Genomic DNA, 19,085 nt, shown 5'->3' on the forward strand with positions numbered 1-19,085 from the left:
ACAGAATAACGTAAACTGCCAACCACTGCTACTGTCCTGTAGAAAAGGGGTGCAACCAAAACGGCAGCTTATTCCCTATATAGTGCACTACCCTTATTCCCTATATAGTGCACTACCCTTATTCCCTATATAGTGCACTACCCTTATTCCCTATATAGTGTACTACCCATAGGGCTCTGGCCAAAAGCAGTGCACTATGTTGGGAATATGGTGCTATTTGGGATGCAGGCAAGGCCTCATTATCCTTGTCGAGGACATTTGTCATTCAGCAGTACAAATATACAAACAGAAACACACTAAGAGGTTGTACCTTGTTGTTCAGCGTTTCCAAAAGACTACATGAACAGAGACAGAGGAGTTTATATATTGTGGTTTAGCGACATTCTTTCGCACACAATTCGTTTGAGTTGGGCATCTTATTTCATAGTGAGTTGGGCTGTTCTCCTCTCGCTGACTCAGAAACAGTACGGCAGACCCTCAAGTTGAGATGAATTGGTTCAAACACAAAAGGCCAACTGCTATACTCCGGTCGTTGGTGCCACCACGGTCAGCTCAACTGAGCAACTAAAAACAAGCATGCTCTGTGGGTAGATAATCACTCATTGGTTGAACTCTTGATGGAAAAATCAAACATGGACTCAAAACTGACCTCCAAAAAAACGACCGAATAGACTTGACCCACTGAAGGGAAGCGCTCATGGGCCTATTTTAAGACTCGTGTGTTTTATTTTTTTCCCAAATCTACAAAGACTTCACAAATGACAGATAGAGGAAGCACACCCAGTCTTTTCCTGGAATGTAGCTTCGAGATAGCGGGTTTTGTATGTACCGTTATGACAACGCATCAAGGATGACAGACGTCAGTATCTCAAACTAAAACATGTCTGGGCATAGCCAGAGGAGGGAGCGTCAACACGCCTTGATATATAATTTGTACACTTCTGGGCCTATATTCATGAATCGTCTCAGAGAGTGCTGATCTAGGATCAGTTAGTTTTGCCTTTTAAATCATAATGAATAAGACTACATGGACATCGGGACCTGATCCTAGATCAGCACTCCTAGTAGATGCTTTATGAATTATGGGCCCTGGAGCCCAGAGGAATGTCGACGATATAAGCAATCACCTCGATGTTATACCACTTCTCATGCCAGACCCAATATGTGATTTCTCAGGCCTAGAAAGTGTGGCGACACACCTCGAGATTAGACTCCTCGGGCTGGAGAAAGAAGCCTCTCCCTCAAACAGTAGAATGCTTTAATTAAACTGATGGTACAGAGGAAGCATTCTGGACAGTGGAAAAAACTGAAAAGGCCTCTGCACCTGGAGGGTTGTAGAAATTAAACTTAGGTAACACATACACACAGGGGCATGATCGAGTCATCATAGCCTCCTGACTAAATCCAGAAATTACACACTGTACACACCACTGAGACACAAACACACACAGTCGCACGCACAGCTACTGATAGCCAGCGTCACACACACACACCAACGATGATGTTGATTGCGCCCTCAACGCCACACAAGCCATTAAAAAACAGTTGAAACTAGATCCGGTAAGGGTCTCCTCAGCCCAAACCAGTCTGGCCCAGCTGGGTGTGGTGCACCGTGTGTGTACCTCCCTGCGTTAGGGTGCCAGCCCAGGCAGCTAGGCAAATAGGCCTAACTAAGACCAGTAAAGCTAGTTTATAGCCAAGTTTGGCCAAGCTGAAGCAAACACTAGCTGTGTAGTAAGACAAGAGAACACCACTCATGGAGAGAGAGGGACACTTGACTGTGTATTTAAAGTCACTTTTTGTGGAGGGCTGGATTCAATCAATCCTGCTTTAGCAATATTGATGCAGGGATCGTTGTTTACAACAACTACTGTATGCGCAGTGCGCGTACACAGGCCTTATTCTGAAAACCTGTAAGCATTCACACCTTAGCCAAATCGGCAATGTTATAGGGCACTACATTTGACTAGAGCCTCATGGACCCTGGTCAAAAGTAGTGCACAAAGTAGGGAATAGGGTGCCATTTGGGACGCAGCCTGTTTGTACTGCAGTGCACGTTCGATTGAACAGCGTGCTGAGAGGCAGTGGTTGGTGTGTGTGTGTGTGACAATGTGTTGACAATGACTGGGAGCTAGAGCGGCTGAGGTAGTGTGTTTATGGCTGACTGATGAAGCACTAGCCCTACTGTCACAATTGTTTTCTGTGTGGGCTGCGAGAAGAAGTGTGTGGTTTGCGTGTGTGTCGCGTTCTGTGATGAAGCATTTAACCCACTGTCACAATAGGACTGTGTGGACTGGGAGATCGGAGTGTGTGTGTGTGTGTGTGTGTGTGTGTGGACACAATGGAGAAGGTACAAGACAACGCTGCTGACAGAGGCAGGATGGAGACCGGCAGACTGGATAGAGCTCATCTACTCACTAGCTTGTCAGTGCTGCTGTACACACACACCCCATTCACTGACCTATCGGCACTATTGTGTGTGTGTATACATCACTGCCAGTGGTGGTTCCACAACGTTCATGGTGAATCATCCTTGTAACTCCAGCTCTAACCAGACGAAGCTAGTAATGTTGTACCCCAGACATTGAAATCGGAACATTACCACTGCATCATTAAGTGCGTCACTATATCCAAGGGTACTTTCAATCCATATCAGTACAACGCATGACATCTTGTCTTGGGACAACGGCCCAGGAGGCTCACTACACAGTGACGCAAATTACTAGGTCAAATTCAAGAATTCGTGTAACATTCCCGCAATACAGAAGAACTGCTAGAGTTGGATAGAGGGCACATCTTTGCAAATAGGATTTGTGGCAAGCGTGTCCTCTATCCAACTCTATGTGCCTATCTTTTTACCTGCGGCCATTTGGCTACATTATTACGTCGGGGCAGGACCTACTTTGGAGTGCTACATTTCAAGGACAAAAGGCATACTTCTCCCCCACCTCCCCCTTTTAAAAACAGACTAGCTTGGGGCTGGGGTTGAAAAGAGGTACTGCCGGCTTAGCCCTCTAAGGTTTTTCTCTAGTCTAGGGTGTAGTTCGAGACAAGACGCCATCCTCTCTGTTGAGCTCCATTGAACACTAAACCCTGGATCCTTCTCATTCACTAGATCGAAGGTGTCTGTTCTTTTCAGTGCCCGCTCTTTAACTATGTTGGTACACTAATGGGAGGAGAGGCGTGATGTTCCATACGGCCCAAAACTGCACGTCTCAGCACCACCTCCTCCTGTGTGTGTGGTATCTATGCAAGTCAGCGTTAGATTTAATGCATTGCTCATCTACATGATCTGACAGTTGTGTGCGCGATATGGACCAAACAGCACATCTCAGCACCACCTCCTGCTGGGCTCAGTACAGCACACACCCAGGTCTCACAGCGTGTGTGAGTGTACGAGGGCATGTAGATGTATTACTATCACTAGAATAAATTGGTGGGCTGCGGTGCTCAACTGGAAAGCAGTCTCTTTGGGTGTAGCCAGGGTTACAAGATCAACCTGCACTGAAAATAGTCTAAGGAGCCTGCCTACATACAGTTAAAGTTAGCATAGTGTTATTCCCCCCCTCCCAGAGGATCTGAGCCCTAGGACCATGCCTCAGGACTCCCTGGCCTGATGACTCCTGGCTGTCCACAGTCCACCTGGTCCTGCTTCAGTTTCAACTGTTCTGCCTGCGGCTATGGAACTCTGACCTATTCACCGGATGTGCTACCTTGTCCCGGGACCTGCTGGTTTTTTCTCTCTCTCTCTCCTGAACCTGCTGTCTCAACCTCTGAATGACCCTGCTGGTCATGGACGTCTGAACATCTTTAGGAATAACCTGGCCTTAATGGCCATGTACTATCTCCACCCAGCACAGCCAAAAGAGGACTGGTCCCCCCTCAGAGCCTGGTTCCTCTCTAGGTTTCTTTCTAGGTTCCAGCCTTTCCAAGGAATTTTTCCTAGCCACTGTGCTTTTACATCTGCATTGCTTGCTGTTTGGGGTTTTAGGCTGGGTTTCTGTACAACATCTGCTGATGTAAAAAGGGCTTTATAAATACATTTGATTGATTCAAGAGTCAGGACATAGGGACACTGGAGATAGCGGTAATCACATGACTATTTATGAGACCACTGATCTCTCGCTCTCTTTATCTCTGTCGCCACGGGGAAAAAATCCCGACCACTCCAACCACCGCAAACCCTGGAATACATCTTTATGAAAAAAAATTGTCGCTCCACTCGAGGAGGGGGGGTGGGCGAGATTGAGGGGGAAAGGGAGAGAGAGCACTCACGAGAGATGCTAAAATAAATAAACTCAATCTCAATCATCGCATTGTAAAGAAGTTGTCGCTTTTGATACAAGATGTACAGCAGTTATACAATAATAATAAGTACTAGGCTATTTCGTGTCTCTTTAACTTTTGCTTCCAGCTCAGCCCATATTGATAAAACGTCTCAGTAGGAGTGCTGATCTAGTATCAGGTTTGCCTTTTAGATGATAATGAATACAAATATATGGACAGAGGGGACCTAATTGGTTAACCCTGAACTAAAGTATTGCTTAATTGGTCAGCTGCTCGATAAAGTTCTGGGTCCATACATGTTAAGAGAAGGGATCAACAAATGCTAGAACGAGGAGCTCCACCTTCTCTCTTTGTAAGTTATGGACGAAAGTCCCCTCCCATTCCGAAATTCAAAAGACGCTAAAACCTGAAAAAACATGATTTTTTCCCCAAATAACCGCTGCTCGTTATCCTACGCATCCCGTTCAGTCCAGACAGATTCTACAGTACCAGTTATGTTTATGTAGATCTGTCCACGAGATTAGAGGGGACCTGATCCTAGCTCAGAACGCTTTATGAATACTGGCCCTGTCAACTGGCCACCCATTGCTCATCTTGGTCCGCATCCCAGCTTACATAAGACTTTCCTTGTTGCTCTCGTAAAACTGAGCAATAACCCGCAACACAGACCACAGTCCACAAAGCTAGCATTTACACAAAGCCAGACGGCCTGCGTCTGATTGAAAAGCAACCGCTCTGCTCCAAATGCCAACGGCCTCATGAAAATTAACGACAGCAAATTCATTTATTCAGTCTGGCTCTACTATTACTGTTCAACCTAAAGGTTGCTTGGCTTGTGTTCCGTCTGAAGTTTCCCCTGGCTACAGACCTAGTTCCCCCTCCCCAATCCTATACTTAACCATTAGTCGAGAAAAAGCTAAACTGACCCAAGAACAGCAAAAACATCTCTCTTGCGCTGGTTCAGGCTAGGCCAGTTTGTGAGATAAAATTCCTATTAACCAAACAATCAAGTTCTCCTTGTACCGTTCTGCGTAGTTCTAATCCCACGTAGGCACTTAAGAAACCCTGTTAAAACCCTTTGGTTTAATGAGCAGTTTGTTAAGTGGGTATTGTACGTGAGGTGCATGTGTGTATATCAGAATGTGTACTGGTCAGAATGTGTATGGGTTAGGGTAAGCAGCTCTACCTTGGGCAGGAAATGGGGTCACCAGAGACCCAGGCTGAGGCTAGTGGGTGTTTTCCATTCTGAGTACAACTGCACTGAGCTAGAGGAGAGATGGGCTGCATCTCATTCCTGACAAGTTGCCCTCCTCCCCTCTACAACTGCACTGAACTAGAGGTGAGGGGCTGTGTTTCATTCCAGATGACCAGTTGCCTCTTCTCTATCCTGAAGAGAGAGCAGCATGGCAAGGAAACTAGGCAAAAGTGAAGCTATAGGTTAGGTTATATCTGTCCAATAGCCTTAGCGACCAAGGGTCGATATGAACTGTGAAGCGGAGATATTTCTGGAATGAAACACAACCGGGGACAAAGAGCTTTTGAGTTGATGGAGACAATGTGGGGAGATGAGGGGGCGTAATGGGGACCTGAATGGGGACAGTGGATCACCCCCAGTGGCCCATTCAAAACTACTGTTGAGGGCCACAGTCCCTTGGTCACCACAGATGTCCATTACGACGCTCATAAAAAGCAGTGTGTGTGTGTTCAAACTGAAAAACCTACAATCAATCTATATGCAATTATTGGCAAACGGGGAGCATTGCTGCTCCTACCAAACCATGCCCTTGTAATGGTATGTAATTCATGCTCCTGATATTATCAGTAGTGCTGTGAACATAAACCTCGTCTGTGTCCCCATAGGGCTCTGAACAAAAGTAGTGCACTATGTAGGAAATAGGGTGCCATTTGTGACGCAGAGCCAGAGTTAGGCTAATCTTATCAAAACGATAACGGCTGATTAATTCAAAAAAGTAGGCCTCTGTTTGCTATGGGAAGGATCGCATGTGAAAATACGGCAAGTCAAACTGAGCTGAGAGCTTATTGAAGCCAAAGTCAAAGCCGAAGCTTGATAATGTCAACACTCGTCAGCGCAACAGCCACATATAATAGTCCTACATTTTGATCATCCTTCTTTGTCACAAGGTTTAGGCATACAATGTTCCTTAAATGTTCTTTGAATGTTAGAGACTGGCTTATAATGTTCCCCCAATATTCTTTGAATGGTACATTGCTGCGGCTATACAGTGCAACGTCACAGCAACACTATCTGACAGGGTGTTATGCCCGTTGGCTGAGTACTATCAAGGACACTGTAAAACTGAACTGCCACAATATTGAGCTGCTGCGCATCCTCACACAATCCAACCCCCCCGTCCATCATACACAGCCAAGGACACGACGTGATGTGCCGCTGTGTGTGCGCAAGTGTGTAGACCTATGTGTATTTACATCTGGATACAATGAATGTATTATTCACAGCTGTTGTAGCCATGCTCTGTGTCAAATGGAGATTAGATGTATACAGCTGCAAGAGGCGCAACCTATACACTTTTTCCAAAAATTTTCATTTGGACAGGGCCCTCTCAATAAAATGGGTCATTCCCCCGGCCAGCGTTGGTGAGCGTTATTGTTTTTCAGCAATACATAACAACTTGGCTGTCCAACAATCACACACACACACACACACTCTCACTTAATGACATAGAATGACTCAATAATGGCTACATAACTAGAGCTCTGCACTGTGGGAAATTCCTGCCCTGCCGGTGAGCCGGTCGGTTAGCGACGTAGCGCTTTCGCTCCTTACACACGGGTGCCAGCGCTAGCCTTTTCATTAGCATGAACGTGCTAAAGGGAGTAGCAGGGGCTAGCGAGAGGTTAGTAGGGCCACTTAGACCCAGTTTAACAGGGGCCAGGGCTGAGGCTATGGATGGGATCTGTGGAAAAGGGGCTAACGCTGCTAGCTGTACAGCTGGGCTGACAGGACCTCTAAACACATTGTCCGACGCAACAGATGGACTGTAACAAGCTCCGGAGACAGTACAGACATGCATAATGAGAGAGGACAGGATGCACACGCACACACACACACACACACACAATGTGCCTCTTCTGACATGGATACCCTAAACATGATAGAGACAACGACAGTCTGCTGAACTAAATCGCTCTCGACAGGTCCACTTTGCATAACTGGGTTCCCTCGCTATTTAAACAAAATGTTATTTAATATACTTTTGGGATTTAACCAGGTTAGTCTAGTTGAGATACAAATCAATTTTTTCAAGAGAAACCTAAGGGAGGTTGTGGCTACTGAACAACCAGTTCGCTTCAGACGACATTGATAAATCTGGTTCATCAATATCACACGTTTCTAAATCAATAAGTAGCCTAAATGTATGTCATGGGACCCATCTACAGTAACACAGCAGTAAACAACAAAACAATCAATGTAAATACCAGACCAATGGCGACTTTACAGTTTATCAAGCACAGCCGGTTCAGACAGGAAACCAGAGTATATGCATCAGCTGACGTCGCACCAATCATATTCCACAAACACTTCCTACCTGAATATGGTGGTATATTTAAGCTGATCAGTTTTACTCACATTCTCTTCTGATTCTACTGCTGTTGGTTACTCGATCGTTTGCGGTTGCATTTTTGTTGTTCACTGCCTATAATTATTAGGATCTTAAAAAAAGGTGCACTATGCAAAAATCGCTCCGCCATATCCTGGTTGCAAAAATTTGAATAGTTTGCCTAATTTCAGTTTGTGTGACAAAACAAGCAAGTATAGTGTAGAGAATCATTGTACCATCTGAATCACTGTGAAATAGATTTCCCATAACCAAAAACATTTATTTTCAGCTGGTGTACAAAACCGAAAGTAAAAGACGCAAAAACTAAACTTAAGAACGGGAAGCATAAATAGCTCACATAGAACATATCTACGGCTTCTTAGACTTGCTTTCAATGAGTGACAGATCTATAACTCCTATTTCTATGTGAATTTGGTCAGAGTTGCCCAAAAAGTTACATATTACAGCTTTAACATGATGCACTCTCTGGCAGTGAGATAGGGTTTGTGTTACCTCGAAGGAGCAGAGCCTAACTTATTGCAACATTTTTATAAATAATGGTTAAACTTATACATGGCGTTTCCTGTCTGAAATGTTGCGTTCGAGAGAACTAAAGTTCAGTACAACGACCAAACACAGTTACTGATAGGTTACATTAGGGAAGTACATCAGCTAAGCTTGTCAGTTGTATTACAGAATGTCCCTGTCCGGTCCAATAAAAGTTTCAACACTTGGTGCAATGCTAAACAATATCAACTCAAAGCCCATGTAACCATGAGATACAGTATCAAAACAAAAAGAACAAGAAAAAAACGTAAGCTCTTACCTCATGCAAGTTTAGCTCTTTGACCTTTTCCTTCTGTATAACCTGAGTGGAAATAAAACAAAGGCATACAATTAGAACTGACAACATAAACACACTTTTTCCTCAAAGGAAACATCCAGAAGAATGGTAACTTATGAATGGACAGTAGAGTTCAGTTCAGTTACAGTCCTGTGTGGCTCAGGCTCAAGCCCTCACCACTCACTTCAAGGGATCAAAGGCGCATCAACAAAAATCAATGCGTTCTGCTGCAATTTCACGCAGAGCATCTGGAAATGTGTTCTGACAGGACGGAGTACAGCTACGACCGGAAGTTACTTTTTCGTAGCAGGTTAGGAGAATTTACGCAGCAGGTTAGGATCATTGACGTGGCATGTTAGGAGACTTAGGTTAAGGTTAGGAAAAGGGTACGGGTTAGCTAGTCACAACCGCCCTGCTGACCAGGCCTGGCTGGCTAAAACTGGCCGTACATTTGATAAAGGGCGAGTCCCTCACTTACACTGAATGTAGCCCAAAATAAACCACCATCCAACGCTGTTGCCTTCTATAGTATGTATATTATGGGTGTGTATTATATAATGTGCATCTTCAGCAACAGAGGATTTATAGACTACAGTGACATACTGAGAAACATAAACCATGTTCATAGTATTTTGTGTGTGCGCACGTGTGTGTGTGTGTAGACGACGGGTCTCTTACTTGTTTGTATGCATACAGCTCCTTGTGCGCCTGGTGCCTTAACCTGCAGGGACAACGCAGAGAAACACAGCATCTCTTCAATTAGTAAAGGAGCCGCTACAACTCGCCAGTTGCACTCACTGTACATTCAGTGACAAGTCAATAGACCCTGGAACAGAAAGTGAGCAACTGCATAGATAGAGAGCATTCAGGGCAGAAAAGCATGGCTGATTTAACAATTTCCATTCAAATCTCCAGCACTGAAATAAAAGCAAGCCAAATTCAACTGTTTAGACGCTGTAGAAACCAGTGGTGTAAAGTCCTTAAGTAAAAATACTTTAAAGTACTACTTAAGTCGTTTTTTGGGGGTATCTGTACCTTTACTATTTATATTTTTGACAACTTACTTTTACTCCACTACATTCCTAAAAAAAATAGTGTACTTTTTACTCCTTACATTTTCCCTGACACCCAAAAGTACTCGTTACAATTCAAATGCTTAGCAGAACAGGAAAATGGTCTAATTCACGCACTTATCAAGAGAACATCCCTGGTCATCCTTACTGCCTCTGATCTGTCAGACTCACTAAACACAAATACTTTGTTTGTAAATTATGTCTGACTGAAGTGTGCCCCGGCTATCCGTAAATAAAAAAGAAAAGAAAATTGTGCCGCCTAGTTTGCTTAATATAAGGAATTTGAAATGATTTACACGTTTACTTTTGATACTTAAGTATCAAGTATATTTAAAAACAAATACTTTTAGACTTTTACTCAAGTAGGGTGACTTTCACTTGAGTCCTTTTCTTTTAAGGTATCTTTACTTTTACTCAAGTATGACAATTGGGTACTTTTTCCACCCCTGGTAGAAACAGACATTGATGACAGTGCTGCAGTTTTGAACTAGCCTACATTGGATTAAAAATGATTTTAGTGCTACGAAACGTTCAGGAAACTCACCCCTGTACAATATCTTGACTATGGCAGCCTGGATTCAATCTTAACCTTCCGTTTTTGTTTTTTTTAATCTTTAGTTATGAAGTCATAAATCAATCCAGATGAGTTGATGGAAGATAAAAGCTACGGTCATTGTAATAACCACTGAATTGAATCCAGGCCTTTCCCTATGAAGCCTTTATACACACACACACAGTAAATTCTGTCTGTCATCGTAAGTGGTTCCACTTGGCATTTCAAAATGGCTTTCGAAAAAGGATTGGATCTGCTATCTTATGGTCAATAATGGAATGACCCCGAGGTTGGGCAGGGCACCCGTTCTGCCCACAGACCCATTTTATTTCGTAATGTCTGTATCCCAAATGGCACCCTATTCCCTACGTGCTCTTGTCCAAAGTAGTGCACTATATAGGAAATAGGGTGTCATTTGGGACACATACCATGTGATATAACACCCATCTCACAGCTGTGCACCTGTGACATTGAACCCCAATTGCTTTGGCTGCTTCTGACCCTGATGACACGGTTATACACCTCCCCCACCAAACCAAAACATAACCTACTTCCCACCCATCAGTACCAAACGCAATCCCACTCCAACCTCACCCGGACGACCTTGTGACGACTTTGACGCAGCACTGGTCAGCAGTCGCACTGTGTTACAGCTCCTCTGCCACAACTAGGTGGGAATTCCACGCCTTGACACAACAAAATTTAATGTGGGCCTACCCCAGTACTGAATGATGAATGGTCTGGTCCGGACTGGACTGCTTAGACAAAATGTCCGCCAGGTCAAGAGACTAATACTTTATCTCTAAAGCGTTAAAAAGGTGGTTGAGGTGGTTATAGCCTAGGATACATCTTCTTTAAACCATTCATCTCTGTTACATTAGTAACTCTTCAACACCCCCACGGACAGTTTCTGCCAGCAGAACACATGGTTTTATCACCATCATTCGTTTGAATGCAGCAGGGATGCTTTCCACGTGAGAGCGCCTAGCTAACCAGAGCTCCTGACTTTATCGTACTAGCCTTCGTTACTGCTGACTAGGCTAGATAGGAGAGACTGATGGGTCATTTGTAGGGGAGAAATGGGAGCTTTACTTAAAACTAAACAGCTTCCTTTCTTGATCTTCGTCCCTTGACCTTTTAAAAAAAAAAATGTATTTAACTAGGCAAGTCCGTTAAGATCAAATTCTTATTTACAATGATGGCCTACACCGGCCAAACCTGGATGCCGCTTAGCCAATTGTGCGCCACCCTATGGGACTCCCAATCACGGCCGGATGTGACGCAGCCTGGACCTTCAACAAGCGACGATGGGTGATAGGACTGGATAGGGCTCGGACATTTTGTTTTCACCTTTAAAGTCCTCTTAGATCAGTGATCAAGGGGATAGTTTACAAGGAAAGGAAACGACTGGGCACATTAACCTTTATCTTTAGTGGGGCAGCTAAAGCCCTTTAAGAGGGCTTGATAATGTTAACAAAATGGGAGAGGAGGATTTAGGTCAACTCAAGAGAGAGGCAGCCAAGCATAGGGAAGGAAGTTCAAGTCCACATTCTTAAGATAAATAACCCTTTGAAAAAAGTGTGTGTGTGCGCATGTGTGTCGTGAATGGAAAATGACACCTAACTTGAAGTCAGCCATTAGATAGGCCTAGCTGACAAGCACAAAACAATCTAAATAGATCCACAAATATTATGAAAACAGTGAGTACACACACACACACACCCCTGTGAACATTTTTACTATGAACAGTCAATATATGTAGTACATTAACATGACACTAGCTTGGATATTAACAGACATTTATAAGCTATTTTGGTAACTCCCGTTTACACATTTTCCCATCACCTGAAGTAAAAAGGAACATCATAGATAACACCAGTGGTAGGTTTGTATTATCAGACACCAGCCATTCACTTTAACACAAATCAATGGACAAAAATAAAACATGTTCAATGAAAAACAGAATCGAAAGACAGTAGTAGGAGGGATATACACAGAGTGTACAAAACATTAGGAACACCTGCTCTTTCCATGACAGACTGATCAGGTGAATCCAAGTAAAAGCTGTGATCCCACACATGGATTGTGTGTGTGTGTGTGTGTGTGCCAATCAAAAAGGTGACTGGGCAAGACAAAAGATTTAAGTGCCTTTGAACAGGGTTTGGTAGTAGGTGCCAGGCGCACCAGTTTGAGGGTGTCAAGAACTGCAACACTGCTGGGTTTTTCACACTCAACAGTTTCCCGTGTCTATCAAGAATGGTCCACCGCCCAAAGGACATCCAGCCAACTTGACACAACTTAAGGAAGCATTGGAGTCAACATGGGCCAGCATCCCTGTGGAACGCTTGACACCATGTAGTCCATGCCCCAACGAATTGAGGCTGTTCTGAGGGCAAAAGGGGGTGCAACTCAATATTAGGGAGGTGTTCCTAATGTTTTGTACACTCAGTGTATTAAAAAAAGAGGGAGAAAAAGAGAAAGAGATACATAGGTGTTGAAGATTTACCTCCGTTACTAGTAACCTTAACCTCTCGGAGCAGAGCGAGAGGCTGAGGGATCTGTAACACACAGCAGCACAGTTCTAGGAGAGAGACTGACACCTTCTGAAAGAGAGCAGCGGGTAAAGGTGCAGAGACTCCCATTGGGCAAGGGGCAGAGGTCAGAGGTGAGGGGTTGTCAAAGGTGAGGGGCAGGGGGTGATTTGATGAGTGGCCCTGTTAGCATGGTAGTGAGGGGGGGCGAGGTTAAAGTTTCGCTAGCATTTAGTACAAGGGCCCACAGAAGGGCCACGTGGTGCTTAAGAATGTGATCTTTCCATGGACTCCTATACAAAAATAATGTAACTGACTTCTAAAACAGAAATGGGCAAGATAAACACTGCTGTGTGTGTATGTATGTATGCATGTATGCATGTGTATGTCGCCAGCCCACAGGCTTATTTCACGTATGTGTGTGGACTTCGGGACTGACCAAGAGGAGGGAGTAGAGTCTAGCTGTGACGTTCAGCCTCACGTCAAGCTGTCCGAGCTGTGTTTGCTTGGGCCACACCGCGAGAGCGAGCGCTCGCACGTCCGCTCCAGAGCCCGACTGGCCTCGTTCCCCTCTCCTTGTCCCGTATTTGTCCAGCTTTTAGAGGGTCATCTGTGGACTGGGTGTGAGGAGTAGGGTGAAGTTGACGCAAGATGAGCGTCTATGGGTCAGTTTTGCATTTTCCCCCACTAATGGTTAAGGTTAGGATTGGGGGAAGCTGATCCTAGATCTGCATCTAGGGGAAACTTCACACTGGAGCCTTGGTATGATGTGAAGGGGGCTAAAGTTAAGACCGGGCTCAGTGTTTCATCCATCTGTCTCTAAAGGAAATGAAACTTGGTCAAGGCTAATCAAACTGTTTCTGTGTTAATATAAATGGGAAATGTAGCCTATCCAGTGAGGCCTTGTCGTTTTGTGGTGTGTGTGGGTGTGGTTGGCTGGGTGGTTATTGTGATTTAGGGAACCATGGGGGCCACAGGTGTTAGAAAGGGAGACTGCATCTTTAGAAGCCTTTCAGAGTAAAAACTGTTAACGTCCCAAATGGCATCCTATTCCCTACACAGTGCATTACTTTTGACCAGGGCCCTGCTCAAAAGTAGTGCACTATATAGGGAATAGGGTGCCATTTGGGACAAAGCCACCATCTTTCATTTTTATATAAATTAATTGGTAAATCAGTCCACCTTTTTTTCCCTTTTCTTTTTCCTCCCTGAATTTGATCATGACACTGCATCAATTTCATAGTTTGTCTTGAAGGGGGCAAAACATTGAAACAAAAGCAGAAACACACTTACCATCTCCCCCCCGCTGGGTTAGCTACAGGGCAGGGTGAATTTGGGTTGAGACACGCTGCTTCTCGCTGCTTTAGGTAAGAAATGCTACAGAGTTCCAACGTTATTGGCCAATGACCACCATGATTAGACCAGAGGGGCTAAAGTGGAGGGCCAATAAGATCTCCAGTAAAAAAAATCTTATTGCTAAGCAATATAATACAGCCAGGTCTGGGACTTCAAATGTGCTGAAGGGAAGGGGCCATTCTTTAAGAAGATAATACTAATTTAGTTGTCCAAGGTTCAGCCATGTCGAGCGCTGGTTAACCACTCAGAGCTAAGAGCCCTATGGGCCCTGGTCAAAAGTAATGCATTATATAGTGAATAAGATGCCAATTGGAAGCATGCATAAACGGTGCTGGATTTATACCAACATCTATACAGATGCCCTTGGATTTCCATCTAAGAGAAGAGAGGATGCCTAAGGACTCAACATGAGAAGCACGACACAAGCATCTTCAAGGTGGTCGTGATTATGCAGCTTTGAATAAATGTTTCAGCAGGGGAGAACAAGCCTGGATATCATTTTTTTGGTGGGATTTTTTCCAGTTCAGATGATCAAGTCAGCGATACCTTCTCCGAAACTGTGCTGTTGAATCTTTTTTTTTTTTATAAGCCTTTATGAAAAACGGTTAATTTGAAAAGAACATGATAACACACACCAAAATAAATTAAAACAACCCAAATTGAATTTAGACCCAATGTGCCATACAGTTTCATTAAATCCAGACCACCAAGAAAGGAGTTGTTTAGGCCTAATGACAGCAAATAAGATTGACCTGTCTTGGATAACATGCATTTACTGAGCTGTTGACAAACTAAAGTGGATTTTGGTTTGTTAAAAGACCGAAGCAGACTGTAATAATTTGACCGTTTGGCTAATAATTGGACTAACACGAGCCTCGCTTCAGTTACTTAAGGCATTCATTAAGCGTAAGACAGACCTGACGCTTTTCTGTCCATCTATGCACTCAACTACTTTAAAAACACTGCTGCAGTTCGTTAGTGCATTACATATCGTTGGTTGGTTGTAAAGCCTTGGAAGCTTTGTTCGGAGCCGCAAAGTTTAGGCTAGGTCATAGTTTGAGTTCAAAACCCTGTTGCCTGAACACATTAGGTAACAGCGCTTACACTTCAGATTCAAATCCAGCCTTATTTGCTGCGGACACGATACAAGCAAAACATTTTTTGTATATGCAGCTGATGAACTACCGGATTGCCTGGTACCCCCGCTGAGTGTTGCATGCTGGGAGCCTGAAAATGCACACTTTCTAGTCTCATCATCACATCTGATGATAGCAGGCTGGCAACACAGTTTAGCAAATCCTACACCATGAGCACCTTCGCTCGTTTTAAAGTATCCTAAATGTTCTTCGTTTCGGCTAACTCTCTGTTTCTACCCGTGCTCAAAGCAGGTCTTCAAAGTAAACTAGTGTGAATGGTGAAAAGCCTGCGGCTGCTTCCTAAATTACTCCCAATCCCATATATAGTGCACTATTTTTGACCAGTGCCAATAGGGCTTTGGTCAAAAGTAGTGTCCTATATTGGGAATAGGGTGCCATTTGGGTCATATTGTCACTGACATGGTGGAGAGAAGGATGAAAAAAAGTTTCCTTCTCTCCCGAGCTGTACCATCTGTCTGTGTTCCTCTCCTCTCTCATGCTGTTTATCCTTCTGTTCTCACGTTATACTGGCTTAAAGCTGTATTAAAAGCATCACCCGCTTTTATAGGGGAATTATGTGGTCCCCCCTAGTTCCACAAACTACAGCAGAGAGAGAAATGTGCACTGCTTGGACTGAAGGACACAAACAGTCCCTCTAGTACACTGAGTTCTTGTAAAACAGCACGGCTAGGCTACTCGTGTTTTGGAGAAAGCCTGAACCACGTTCATAGGCAGCCTCTATGGGGCTCTGGACAAAAGTATTGCACTATGTAGGGAATAGGGTGCCATTTGGGACGCACGGTGTTGCTGTAAACAGAGCAGACCATCACATGGTGGGACATACCATCCTGGGAGGCGAAACGGGGGGGGGGGCTTGAGTACGACACTCGAATGGAATCCAACATAAGACCGGTGCCAAAGTATTGGCAGAGTAATGACACCCGAGCAATGCCTTTTTAGTGTATGACTGAATTCACTTGCAGTCTGGATGGATTTAACATCTAACTCAGTGGTATGAATTTATCAATAACCAGTGTGGTTACAGTGAAAATGCTGCATCTCAAATGGAATAAACAAAGTAATTTACTTGACCACTGGGGTTGAGATCAAAAACACTGCCGTCTCATAATTGCATGCCAAGTCATTCTCAAGGCAATGGATTTAGCCTACGTCAATCAGCTTTGAAGAATCTGTGGTTTATTGGACGAACACTTCAGTGTGCTAGCATAAAGAAAATGGCCACCGTAAACGTTGAAGTGAGGCTTTGTTGATGTCAACAACAAAAAAGTATTGCTGATTTCAATTTTTTTTTTTAAATCTTAAATGAATGGGGTCAAATATGGGGTCACAAACAAATGTAATAACTCTAGACTGTAAGAATCTACACTGTCTGGCTCCGGTGGCAAGGAAACCTAAACACAAATCAAGATTTCCAAAGGAGACTATAGAAATTAGGAACTAGTCTACATCAACTAGGACGTAGCAGTGGCGATCATACCTTATCAAGTAGCAGCAGAAGAGAAGGCTGAGGATGAAGACAAAGATGGCGGTCCCAAACACCACAATGTAGATGTTGAGGGGAAGGTTCTGGAACCCGATATTAGGCATCCTGAAACTGTAGTGCTGGAAATCGGAGCTCATGGATATCCTGCAACGAGAGAGAGATGGATTAGGGGGTGTGATGAAGTGATAGATTGACCGCAGGACTGTATGTGACTACAGGGCTGAGAGAGTGCTGGACAATTTCTCATAGCCAGCAGAAAGCTTTGATATGGCTTCCAGCCTGCCACATAATGACAATAGGTATAGTGAGAAATGACGACAATAGGCCACCACGATCATATCAATTTGTTAGTTGCGTAATGTCACATGCAAAACATTTGATTCAGTCTGACTCTTACGGGTGTCTGCATAACAGCCAGTGGCAACATATATTAGCCTAAATTGGGGTTGTTAAATCAGTGAGCAAATCTGTCCAATAATATAGTTTGAGCCTTGTGAGCCTTGTATTGCAAGCTACCCACACAGTGGCCTGGGAACATTGGTCCCCATGAAAATCTGTGCCTACTTCTTGTGTCTGTTCCTACGGCTCTAGACTATGGAATATATGCCTAGATTGTTATTGTAGCTTTAGGCTACCACTGGGATTAAGCAGCAGGTTTCCCTTTGTTTATGTACTTATTTGTTTACATAGATTTGACATACATATAGCCTACATTACCCATCTAAATAACGTCCTTGACAGAACGCTCAGAAAACTAGACACAAAAAAAAAACATGTAGGCCTATAAGGGATGTAACAATTACGCATTGGTCCCCGGTTCAAATGATTAAGATACACGTGCATCGATCCACGAGAGCCCAGATCGATCCAAACGTAGCATGCATTGGTCAGAAAAAAACGATTCAAATGTTACGAATTGCCGGTTCACATTTTGTTGTTGTTGCTCATATTCATTTCTTTCTACCTCCCGAAAATACCGACAGTAGCATATTTTGTGAGAACGTGTGTCCGTTTCCTCTCCTTCAGTGTTGAACTAGCCTGTAACTCCTTTGACGGTCATTGATCTAAAAGTCCTTTTGCCGGCCAAACAACCCAAGGCAATATCAGTAGCTTTAGTCAAACTGTGCACTGTTAGGTAGGCCTATTCCTGATCTTGCACATCTGTGCGGCATGTTCAGCATTCGAATGCTTGTAAAATGGCTAGCGCAATAGTCGGCTTTATTAGTAAAATGACAACCAATGTAATTTGCTTGGTTATTGTTGACAAATGCGCTGTTGAAAATTGTATTTTACCTGAATAAAAGTAAGCTACCGGAGACAACTCATCTGGCTATACCCGCTGATCGGGGCTTACATTAGATATTATTGTTCATGATCATCATCAGCAATAGTTTTGCTTTAAACAATCAGTAAATATGGTGATTGTTATAAAGGGTAGGGTTAAAGTTGTTAATTTCATAACAGCACTGCATGTCGAAGCGGGACAATGAAGATAAGCTCACGCTGTAAAACTTGTCAAAACTACTCGATTAAAAAAAAAAAATACAAAAAAATACAAAATAAAAGGTGCAATACGTAGAAATCGCGCCGCAATTTCCTGGTTGCTAAAATTCTAATAGTTCACCTAATTTATGTGACAAAACAAAAAGCGTAGAGCAGGGGTATTTTGACTCTTATCCTACAAGGTCCGGAGCCTGCTGGTTTTATGTTCTACCTGATAAATAATTGCACCCATCTGGTGTCCCAGGTCTAAATTAGGTCCTGATTAGAGGGGAACAATGGAAAAAAAATGCAGTGGAACTGGCTATGGAGGTCCAGAGTTTTCCCCCCCCCCCTTTGTATTTAACTAGGAAAGTTAGTTAAGAACAAATTCTTATTTACAGTGAAGGCCTACACCGGTCAAACCCTCCCCTAACCCGGACGACGCTGGGCCAATTGTGTGCCGCCCTATGGGGCTCCCGATCACGGCCGGTTGTGATCCAGCCCGGGATCGAACCCGGGTCTGTAGTGACGCCTCTAGCAAGGTGATGCAGTGCCTTAGACCGCTGCACCAGACAAAAGAGATTTCACAGCAATTTAGATGGTCCAATGATTCTCTACACCCCTCAAACTCTTACAGGTTGACCACACCACTCGCGTCGTGTGCGCGAGCGTTGCAAAATACATTTTGAAATCTATGTTATTCAATTATTGCACCCACACTGCTCACGCGTGCCAATT

At 43.9% G+C, this 19,085-nt stretch overlaps 1 protein-coding gene across 2 annotated transcripts in view; it reads right to left on the reverse strand.

Annotated features, from left to right (window-relative positions):
• The window catches only part of LOC106609978 (RING finger protein 24), a 64,635-nt gene that overhangs the window by 7,958 nt on the left and 37,592 nt on the right, over positions 1 to 19,085 (reverse strand). For both annotated transcript variants that reach the window (XM_045722648.2, XM_014209061.3), the window contains exons 2-4: positions 16,860 to 17,009; positions 9,391 to 9,433; positions 8,695 to 8,736 (exon numbers count right to left, since the gene is read on the reverse strand). In XM_045722648.2, the coding sequence (XP_045578604.2) occupies positions 8,695 to 8,736; positions 9,391 to 9,433; positions 16,860 to 17,009 (235 nt within the window). The remainder of the gene's footprint in view (positions 1 to 8,694; positions 8,737 to 9,390; positions 9,434 to 16,859; positions 17,010 to 19,085) is intronic.

Source organism: Salmo salar, chromosome 08 (genome assembly GCF_965601325.2).
Source record: "Salmo salar chromosome 08, fSalSal1, whole genome shotgun sequence".
In the NCBI taxonomy this organism is placed as follows: domain Eukaryota; kingdom Metazoa; phylum Chordata; class Actinopteri; order Salmoniformes; family Salmonidae; genus Salmo; species Salmo salar.